This window comes from Pollicipes pollicipes, unplaced genomic scaffold (assembly GCF_011947565.3).
Source record: "Pollicipes pollicipes isolate AB1234 unplaced genomic scaffold, Ppol_2.1 Scaffold_5724;HRSCAF=6776_pilon_pilon_pilon, whole genome shotgun sequence".
Lineage (NCBI taxonomy): Eukaryota > Metazoa > Arthropoda > Thecostraca > Pollicipedomorpha > Pollicipedidae > Pollicipes > Pollicipes pollicipes.
The window spans coordinates 50,752,150-50,762,975 of record NW_023596746.1 but is presented as its reverse complement, the minus strand read 5'-3'; the positions used below and the strand labels follow the sequence as shown (position 1 = coordinate 50,762,975).

Below are 10,826 nucleotides of genomic sequence, written 5' to 3'. Positions count from 1 at the left end.
TTTGTCTGCATTCTTGTCTTGAAGTTGTATGACAGCTTATAGGCTGTGTAAATCCCTGTTGTGTAATGTATTGGCTTGCTTAGTGATGTGACAATTGGGATTCTGTCTGGGCAAAGCCATTGTTAATCAGCTCACCTTAATGTGTAATCATGTTAGTAAGTGGCTGGACCATCATTTGATGTGTGAGATCATCACATTGAGATGTGTGGATGCTTTTGGCATTGTTCAAACATGCCGGTGCTGGTGCACTGTCACAGATAGATGTATGCCGTTCATTGAAAGTGAGAGAGCAATGGAAGAGGTTAAGAATTCCCATGATTGTGATGACATATGGTTTGCGGCAGCCACACTAAAGGCCAGATGATGCCAGAGGTAAGGACAGGCAGTACCAAACATTGGGCACATTATACCTTTGCAGCAAAATTCTGCCTTTGGCCCAGAATTTCTTGATTGGATTGTGGGGTTAGGACTTGCTGGAGGGTGTCCCCATGGCTAACATTCAGAGTTGATGTTTCAGATATCAAGATGTCAAAGGTAAAAAAGGCAGTGGAGGAAGCTCGGGAGTCTGGAACCCAGAGCTGGACTTGGTGGATATGAAATTGAGTCTTTGGAACAAATCCCAAATTGTGTGAGTATAAGCAGACTATGTATGATGTACATCTGTGGTCTGTATTGTGTAACATCCCTTTTGATCATGGATGCACATGACATCTTGGGTGTAAATTCTGAATGCTGCACCTAAGCTAGGTGACCACCTCAAGATCAATCTTATGGACACAAATCTGTACTATTTTGCAGCCTCAGGGAGTACCTGGTATCATTGAGTTTTCAGTGTTTTTGTGTAATGTCCCAATTACAACTGTACATGTGATTAATTTAGGCTCAAAAGCTCTTGTCTGGTGGTGTTCTGCATTGCCTTGCTTCAGACCACGGCTGCCAGCCACACTGCCACAGTTTTTTAATGTTACCTGAAGCTAATTGTAGTGATGACCGCAGAATTTGTACCAGAACCACATTTGTTTCCAGTGCGCATGACAAATCTGACGCGACTGAGCCTCAGTCACAACCGGATCAGTCTGATTCCCACCCAGCCTGGCCGACCTGGAAAACCTGGAGATCCTCAACCTGTCAACAATCACATCGAGGAGCTGCCCACTTCAATCTCGTCTCTGCCTAAGCTGCGCATCCTCAACTAGGGTCTGTCTGCCTTGCTGCTGCCACCATATCAGTTAAAGTGGAGATGTGGGTGTGCAGGGTATCATGTGTTTGGGCTTGTCTTGTGCGACGATTTTGACATGTATAAGTTATCAATCACAGATACTGATCCGTGTAGCACCCTGCTGTACAATGATATATTTAAATTTCTGGCTCTGTTCCTATACTCCCAGCTGGTTTGTCGGGCTGAGCATGGCTGGTTGTTCTCAGCATGAACAAAGTGGGACTCGTTGCCCGCGTGGATTCGGAGCGTTCCGATGCTGGAGGTCCTGGAATCTCACCTACAAACAACCCTCACTGAGAACGGGCTGCCAGTGCAACTTCTTCATGATTGGTGAGCGGCGTACGGTTCAGAGCAGCATTTTGTAGTGCATTGATGGCGTATTACGTGCATCAAGCTAATATGTGTGAGTGGAATTTACTGTTGTCAGCACCGGATGATGGCACGCCATGGATGGGTGAACTGTAAGCAAGCTTTAGTGTGTTGCCGTTGGCTGTTGCAACGACATTGCGATCGCCGACCACCGAACATTTATGAACGAAGGTTGGAATGTTGGGACCTTCACTATCCTCTGTAACCAAATGCCTGCCATACCTGCCGACATTTTGTGGACACCTATGCTTGTTGTCTGCTGACCAGGCTCACGGCGAGATAAACCCAGCGCGCAGTGACCGGCGCTGACAAAACGAACAAAACTCGTTTTTTTTCAGTGGTGCTTCGCTGCGTCCTTGCATACATTCCATTGAATTCCAGCTTGGCACCACTCCGCCAATGCTGGAAGACCTAACGCCGTGATTGCCTGCCCCCAGAGAGCCTGCGTGCGCTCTATTTGGGTGACAACGACCTCGAGTACCTGCCCCCCGACGTGAAGATGCTGAAGAACCTGCAGATCGTGAGTGCAGGCGTCACCATGACTGGCGCCAGTGTTGACTGCAGGGGACGTGACAGCACCCCATTTGGGGACAGCGGTGTCGACGGTGGCGTGTGACCTGCATAGTGAGCTTGCGCTGTGGGGCAGTTGGCTCTCTATCTCTCTCTCTCCTCTTCTCTCTCTCTCTCTCTCTCTCTCTCTCTTCTCTCTCTCTCTCTCTCTCTCTCTCTCTCTCTCTTCTCTCTCTCTCTCTCTCTTCCTCTCTCTCTCTCTCTCTCTCTCTCTCTGCGTCTCTCTCTCTCTCTCTCTTCTCTCTCTCTCTCTCTCTCTCTCTCTCTCTCTCTCTCTCTCTCTCTCTCTCTCTCTCTTCTCTCTCTCTCTCTCTCTCTCTCTCTCTCTCTCTCTCTCTCTCTCTCTCTCTCTCTTCTCTCCTCTCTCTCTCTTCTCTCTCTCTCTCTCTCTCTCTCTCTCTTCTCCTCTCTCTCTCTCTCTCTCTCTCTCTCTCTCCTCTCTCTCTCTCTCTCTCTCTCTCTCTCTCTCTCTCTCTCTCTCTCTCTCTCTCTCTCTCTCTCGTCTCTCTCTCGCCTCTCTCTCTCTCTCTCTCTCTCTCTCTCTCTCTCTCTCTCTCTCTCTCTCTCCTCTCTCTCTCTCTCTCCTCTCCTCTCTCTCTCTCTCTCTCTCTCTCTCTCTCTCTCTCTCTCCTCTCTCTCTCTCTCTCTCCTCTCTCTCTCTCTCTCTCTCTCTCTCTCTCTCTCTCTCTCTCTCTCTCTCTCTCTCTCTCCTCTCTCTCTCTCTCTCTCTCTCTCTCTCTCTCTCTCTCTCTCTCTCTCTCTCTCTCTCTTCCTCTCCTCTCTCTCTCTCTCTCTCTCTCTCTCTCTCTCTCTCTCTCTCTCTCTCTCTCTCTCTCTCTCTCTCTCTCTCTCTCTCTCTCTCTCTCTCTCTCTCTCTCTCTCGCTCTCTCGCTCGCTCTCAGGTCTTATCAGTCCTCCACCCCTGCCCCACCAAAAAGTCAACCTTCAAAAGTGAAGATTTCGCTGCTGTCGGAAGTGTTAGCGAAAATCTGACCCGGCCACTTCTGAACTGCAGGCAGCGGGCCCACTTTTGTAACAGCCTGGACCGGAGTCACCTGCCACCCCAGAACGACGCGCGCTGTTGGACATTCCCCGATGACAGCAACAAATGGGCCGGATTGACTGGTGCGGAACGGGCGCGTGCCTCCCGGGCTGCGCACTCACACTCGATCCCGGCGCCTCCTTCCAGTTGGTGCTGCGGGAGAACGACCTGTTGGATATTCCCAAGGAGGTGGGCTCGCTGGCGCGCCTGCGCGAGCTGCACATCCAGGGCAACCGGCTGACGGTGCTGCCGCCGGAGATCGGTGAGCGGCGCAGCGGCCCCCGTCCAGGCGGCGTGGTACGCGCCGCCGGCCGCCTCTGGGGCAGCGCCTGGCTGAATGGCACGGGCACTGCTGCCAGACGTGAGAGGTCGGTTTGTGTGTAAGGGTGACTGTCAAGGAGGAAGGGTGTACCTGCCAAAGTTCCGTGCCGGTGGCGTGCTGTAAGTGCTCAGAGCTGTGTGCATGGGCGCAGCGCCGGCGACATTCGGCGGCTACGGGCCTGCACCCCGCGCGGCTGTTGTCTTCAGCGTGGAGCTCCGCCTCTCCGGCTCGCTTGATTTGGGCTGTGGGCCGCCTGGTGGTGAAATCGGGATACGCCCATTCGGTCAACCTCGCAACGCAGTTGGTTTGTGTGCTGCCGCAGTTTGTTAAGACTCGATGGTGTCATCGACCCTTCCTGTGGATTTCGATTTTACTTTGTTGTTCGAAGCCATCTCCTGCCTGCCTTGGACTGCAGGATAATGCGACCTTCGTTCATTGATTTTAGAATCGTTAGAGATTGATGAATTGGGTCGCAGCGTGGCGTTTGTCTCTCATAGCTGTCACCCGCCCTGGTGTGACTTGATCTGACCTGACCCGACCTGCCGTGTGGCCAGGCTTGGTGGACCTGTCGGGCAGCAAATGTGTGCTGCGCATGGACGACAATCCGTGGGTGGTGCCGATCGCCGACCAGCTGGAGCTCGGCGTCAACCACGTGATCGACTACATCCGCAGTGACACCTACCGGATGTGAGTGGCCGACCTAGCGGCCGCGCCGCCCCCGCCCCCGGCTCTCTGGCTGGGGTCTCCACCCCCCCCCCCCCCTTCCTCTCCTCCGACCCTGGCTGTCCGGTTTGGTCGCCTCCCCCCCCCCCCCCCCCACCCCGGCTCTCCGGCTGTCGCCCCTCCCCCCCCCCCCAGACGCCAGCGGCCAACGTGTAATGGCTCTTGAAATTAGGCCGTTGTGCCTTTTCGGTCGTGTGGTTTCATTTCGTCCGCAGAGTTTCGCGTCGGTTGTTCCGGCCGGCCGGCTGCACGTCTCTGAATAACGTTACCGTGCTATGATTTTTCAGCTGTTGCTGTAATGATTTTGGATTTTTCAGCTGTTGATATGATTTGATTTTTTAATGAAATGATTTTTCAGCTGTTGCTGTTGCTGTTTTAGTTCTGGGTCAAAATCTTGCCAGCACTTAAAGATACAAAAAAACTGCGCGTTCAACATGAAAACAGTATTGCGGATATCGATATGTCCCCGGAAAGTGTTTGCGATGGTTCAGAAACCGCACCACTTGTACTTTGGTTAAGTTGTACGCAACAAGCGTGCAGCGTGGCCTTGCAATAGGGTTAAAAAGGAAAGCAATGCTTCTGTCACGATCGGTGACAGATATTCTTATATCGTAACTAACATCAAAGGATCTACAATTTGATAATTTCTCAGTGAAGGTGTAAAGATTGGGACGGTGCAGTACAACGCTGTACGGTACGGTACAGCGTTCCATGGTGTGTATGCGTGGGGGGGGGGGGGGGCGTCTGTGCGCCGCCGGCTGGTGACCGGGCCCGACCTGTTCCAGTCTGTACTCGCGCCACATCTCCGCGGGCGCGCAGCCGGCGCCTCCCAAGGCGGACAAGAGCCGCAAGGTGTCCCGGCTGACGTTCGAGAAGTGAGCGGACGGAGTGAGACGTCACCTGTCGGCGGGCGGAGTGTGACGTCACCTGTCGGCGGACGGAGTGTGACGTCAGCCGGCCGGCGCAGACCAGCCGACCCGCTCGGACCCCGCCCACCGCTCCAGCCAACAGTATTCAGCCGACCACTGCCGGGTCGCGGCTGACACGGCGACCCTGGAGCACCGTGTCAGCCGCGGCGCCCGTCGCCACCTGTGGCTCTGCTGCGCTTGCCGAGGGCCGCCGCTGTCCGGCGCCGCCGTCACAACACTAAAAGGAGTTGGCGTGGCCGTGTGTTAGTCCGTAATGCAGCGCGTTTGGTGACGGTAGACCAGTGAGGAGGTAGAAGTCGCCGTGCGTTTTCTGACGGACTCGCGCTCGGGGACACGCCGTCGGCGTCCGGCTGGTTTCTTGTCAACCTGACCTTTCGCGGTGGCTTCTTGGGGAAGCGTGCGTCACATGTAATATTTATTAACGACTCATCGTAACATTAATGACCAGCGATGTTCAACTGTGTTCAGTTAACGGATGGGATGCGTGACGTAGCGTAAGGAATCACGCGCTCACCTGTGAGAACCCCGCGTGAACTTCAGCACCTGCTCCGAGCTATGTGGCGCTTGACTGGTGGTGAGCCTCCGCTTGTTTGGACCTTGCCCCCGTGGCTTGCCGGGCCGGAGGGTTCTGCGGAGTTGTAAATCCGATGAGAGCTGTACACGTCGGCGTCAAGTGCTCGGCGCTGCTGTTGGCGGTGTAACTGTCGCCCGAGCAGCCATCTGTCCGCCAGAGTAAAGTCTGCGCGAGATATCTAGTCCAAAGGTGCTCCTAGCCGGGTGCGCCGGGCCTCCTTTGGGTCGAGTGTTTCCGCCGTGCGTGTCGTGTTCGAGACTATCGCCGCCAGCCGGGCGGGCTTGCTTGCTGCCTGCGCCTGCACTGCTTCCACGTGTACATATGCAATCGCCCGCCCCATGCAACCGTAGTCGGAGCCTTGCCGCCTCTGATAGGCAATGCACTGAAGTATGCACGATGACTGGGCGGCTGTGAAGGGCCGCCGTTTGTGACGTGTTGGCGCGGGGCGCCGGCCGACGGCGGTCTCCTCCGCCGCCGCCGCCGCCGCCGCCGCCGCCGTGGCCGCCCGAATCCAGCGGGGAAGGCGCTCTCGAGCCGGGCCGAGGTCGCACTTTCTGCGGCGGCGGCGACGCCTGCGCCGCCGCCGGACCGGCTGCGCCCGCGCGTGCGTGTGAGCGTAGTGCGAGCCGGCGCGTTATACGAGACCCGCGGCCAACCCTGAGAGGGGGGCCAGGGCCATCACTTCTAATATGCAAACGAATGGCTGAAGTTGTGCCAATGAACCATGCAATGGTCTTGTGCGCTGTGTGTTGTGCGGCCGGGTATTGGCCGTTGTTACTGTCCGTTGACCGCCGGAATTTTATTCTGATAACTGGTTGAGGTTTCGCCCGGAAATGCACGAGACAATTTGGTGCCGAACATCGCTGTCGGTATGTTTAGCCCTATTTTTGCATGTGACATCTTTGGAAATATAATTTTGTAATGAAATATGTCACACCCAGCTCGGTAGCATTCGACTCTATGCATACTCTGCCGTATCCGGAGACACTCGGAAGCAGTATGCACTGGCCGCGTTCAGAGTTTAAGGCACCCCTGTTTGCAGCGTTGCGTGTTTTGCGTGCTGTTTTGTGCTCGGTGTGCTAAGATTGTGCGCGTGCTGTGTCAATCCCACCTGCAGCTGGTAGAGCGGGGATTCGGATCAAACCGTTGAATGTTAACAGTGTTTCATAACCAAAATGCTGTAGTACCGCGCCTTACGAAACTAATTTGGATGCAAACATGTAACGAGCTAGTGTGAATAAAAATTAACACAAAACTCGCCGTGCAGCTCCCTGGACAGATGGCAATCCCTGGTTTGCTTGCTGAGTGGTGCACCGGTCAGGAGTTGGTGGATGCGAAATGCCGGAGTGTCCGCTCAAGGGCGATCCGATGTCACGAGGGCTTCCGAGTGGGGTCATCCTATCGCTGCCTCTGCAGGAAGGGTTGCCCTAGTGTCGATCTTAACATGAGCGTGGATTACGGGGAAGTTATAAGTGGCTTTTAGCAGATCTAGGGTAGGGTCAGGACGGGATACCGCTACAATCAGCGCTGGTGCATGCTGCGTGTCACACCCTGATGAGGCTAGCTTTGCGCGTTGCGTTTTTGCCTACTGGATCCGTTGTTTTACATGTACGTTCAGCCGTGCGCGCGTTTACGTTTCGCGAGCGGGTCGTAAAACGTCTCAGACACCTTTTACGATATGCGAGGGGCACAAGGTGCCTTCTTGTGCTTCTTGTTCGAATGAGAGGTCCGCCATGACCCGACGTGACCCGACTCTATCAAATGTTGTTTGATGTTCGCAGCTTCACAAGCCGCAGTTCGCAGCCTCCTTACCCGTATGGCGTTTTGACTGGAAAGCGGCCTCACCTTTTAAAATTAGTGTGGTGACTTTCACGATGACTTCAGTCACTAACTTAGCAGCTGCCTGGAGAAACGGATGAGTGATGCGTGATAGATTGTTTTCCCATCAACAACCACCCCGTCGGTACACAATGCCACACTAAGTAACTAAAGCTCACAATGGTGCCATTTAAACCTGTCAAGTTTTCATAAGGCACATTAATGGTAAGCGTGGACCACTGGCTGCCGGCGTCGAGGGGATTATTGCTCCATGTAAGTGGTTCTTTCATTGATCTGAACCACTGTGATCTGATCTGAGTGTGATCTGGGGTGCAGCCAGCGTCTTGGTAAGGTGGGAAGGTGCGAGACTGACAAAGCGTGCCCTCCCTAAAAAATCACCGGGTGTGGGCTTCTTGGAAGCGGCTCGGTTTTCTATGTTTCAAATCAGCTTTTACCTTTTAAACCTAAACAGAAACCAGAAATCACCGGAAAATGCAATTATGTTCGCATTTTGAGGTGAAAAACTAAAGGAACTATGTGTTCAACTTCTATATGGAATAAACCATAATCGCTTCTTATTTTGTAATGGCTCAATGGACTATTTCTAAACCGTTAGCACTCAGAAAATTTGGCTGAGTTTTTATAGGTTCTATACAGATGTATTCCGGGCTCCGTGCACTCACCTCGTGGGTCCAAATGGGGACAAAAGTTTGTATTAAAATGGCCAAGTAATGTTCGTGTAGATGCTTTCAGTCTGCTTTCAGAATTGTGCAGTTAATGCGTACTCGCAACAACACCGAGGTCCCCCGTCACAGTCTCCATAGGCTGCGCAGCGTCGCCATCACGGCTGGCATTAGGCGGCTGCTAGCGGGTGGACCAGAACGATGGCATACCTCAAAACGGTACCTTTGAACGCTTTACAACATTAAGTCGTTCGTTCAGAAGGCAGTGCGAGCGTGTATTTCACCGGTGCAATCTTGAGATTGATCATGGGAACGGATTCACATTTCAGAACCGCGAACTCGTTCATGAATCTGGTACCATAGCTGAAAAAGTAAGGGCAAGATCTTCATTTTTCGTGTTGCTGTAGCCGTCAATCTGTTCAGAGAGCAATCCAAACATTATTCAAGTAAAACTTATGCCCCAGTCTTAACTTTGAACGGTTCGAATTGATTTTGGAAGTCCTTTGAAAACACTACTCCAGGCCGATCGCTCTCGCGCGTCCGGCACCTGCCACCTAGTTAGGCTTCAGCGGTCGATTCTGGCAATTTTACGGGAATTTCAACCGGACAACCAGTATTCTTGCCCCTAAGATTGCGAGCGCGTGGCCTCAAAATCATGTCATGCGATTTGTTTCACCAATCGATTGTGTAATAGGATGGATATCCTCAAGCAAACACGGGCACGGACATATATGGGTTAGCCTTTTCTAATTTGAGCTGTTTCATGTCCACCGTGTTGACGGCTGAAGAGACTTCTCACCTTTTCCGGGCAAGAAACCTGTGGGTAGAGCACTAGGGGACATATTATCCTTCCCGGTCAGGCGGCCAGTGGCTGGAAGGCCTCTCCATCCCAGCTGCGGGGTGCTTACTGGCTACCATTCTGGCAACACAGGGTGGGGTAATCTGATCATCCGAATGCCCCTAGAGGGATGCATCGCACGCTGGTTCCCTCCCTGACGTGGAAGGTCCTCTGACTCGAGCAACTGGCCCGAATCGACGCGGAACACTTCACAAGGAAAAAGAAACTTCGAAGGGAATGTTTCACATTTGAAGATATTGAAGCAGGTCTCAGATATGATGACACAAGCTCACTAATCACTATCGGTACAGTTTTTAAGTGGGAAAGACTGCTCTTGTCAACACAGTTCGCTGTTTAATGAATATGCTGTTCAGTGCGTCATGGTTTGATTTTGTCATCGTGCCTTGCATAACATGGAGTGAGAACCAATTGACGGCCGTTGCTATTTCTGGAAATGGCCCTCACAAACGTCAGTTTTGAACACCCCGCCTTGATAGCCGCGAGGCGAATGGAATGGCAGGATTTGAATGCCGCTATCATGGTGTCATGGATGCCAAGGTGACTCTGAATTTATCTCCCCAACATACCTTTCCCAATTTTCGCGGGTGTGTAGCTCAGAAACTGGAATAGCTTAGGTTTTAGGAAGCGCAGGATTGTGAACATCACCGAAAGGTCTTCAGTATGGATATTTTCGTTCAAAACCCCACATAGGCGTGGAAATACTCCCATAACGCAGACAACCTATCGCCGCAAGGAAGGTCAATGACGGCAAAGAGGCTATAGATTGGCTCAACAGATCTCTGGCTGCGACGGGGGGGGGGGGGGGCGTTTAGTAATGGGTCCCGTTTGACACAAAGCCCTCCTGTTTTTTCATAGTGAACTCTCATTGTAAGTTCGCATAGCTTATTTAATTGTCAGAGGACACCGACCAACGCTGAATGCCCTCTGGCATTCGGGGTCCTGTCTGTGTTCAACAAATACTTCACTACCCAACTCGGGGCTCCTTGCAGGCACAGTAACCCTTGTTGGGCGCTGTGGGCACTGACCGACATAGACGCCCCTTATTGCTTCAGGGGCCCGACCAATGTAAATCGCGGGCCAGGGCTTTGCCCTTACTTGGAATATGGTTCTTAGGCCCAGACCGACACAGAGTTGGCTGTTCGGTACTAGAGGTGCTTCATCGCCGTGGAGGCCCTTATCGACTCAGAGAGCCTACGATCGGCACAAAAGGCCTCTGCCTGACATTTGAAAGCCGGGCACTGCCGGCTGGACCTTCATACAGCCTCCGACCAGCCGAGGAGCCCCTTCTAAAACTGCCACTGGCCAACTCGAGGCCTCTTTCAAACACAGGACCCTGGTGAGCACTCTGGCCCCTGTCCAACACAGGGGCCCCTCATTGCTTGAGGGGCCCGACCCATGTGGATTGCGGGTTACGGTCTTGTCCCTGCTTGGGAAATGAGCACTCAGGACCAGGCGGCACGAAGGCGGCTGTTTAGTGCAGATGATGTCTGACCGACATAGAGACCCTCATCATTCCGGGGCCCCGATCGGCACAAAAAGCCCGCCGACAAGCACTCGAGAGCCCGGCCCTGCGGGCCGCGGCCGACCAACGCAATTTCCTATTAGCCTTTCGGCCCCTTGAGGCTCTCAATTCGGGCCCTTGATTGTCAGTTCCGAAGCGCTCGAAAGGCCCCTCGAGGCCTAAGAGTTGGTACGTGTCTTTTGTACCTCCCCCTGCT

At 53.3% G+C, this 10,826-nt stretch overlaps 1 protein-coding gene across 1 annotated transcript; it reads left to right on the top strand.

Moving 5' to 3' along the window:
• The first annotated feature begins 1,507 nt into the window (after positions 1 to 1,507).
• On the top strand, positions 1,508 to 7,003 carry LOC119103611 (ras suppressor protein 1). Its single transcript, XM_037227206.1, has 5 exons — positions 1,508 to 1,549; positions 2,026 to 2,108; positions 3,348 to 3,462; positions 4,077 to 4,209; positions 5,031 to 7,003. The coding sequence occupies exons 1-5, from the start codon at positions 1,543 to 1,545 to the stop codon at positions 5,122 to 5,124; spliced, it is 432 nt and encodes a 143-aa protein (XP_037083101.1). The 5' UTR covers positions 1,508 to 1,542; the 3' UTR covers positions 5,125 to 7,003.
• Positions 7,004 to 10,826: the final 3,823 nt, after the last annotated feature.

Coding starts and splice junctions, on each gene's coding strand:
- LOC119103611 (XM_037227206.1), top strand. Junction 2,109..3,347: donor TGCTGAAGAACCTGCAGATC/GTGAGTGCAGGC, acceptor GCCTCCTTCCAG/TTGGTGCTGCGGGAGAACGA. Junction 4,210..5,030: donor CGCAGTGACACCTACCGGAT/GTGAGTGGCCGA, acceptor GACCTGTTCCAG/TCTGTACTCGCGCCACATCT.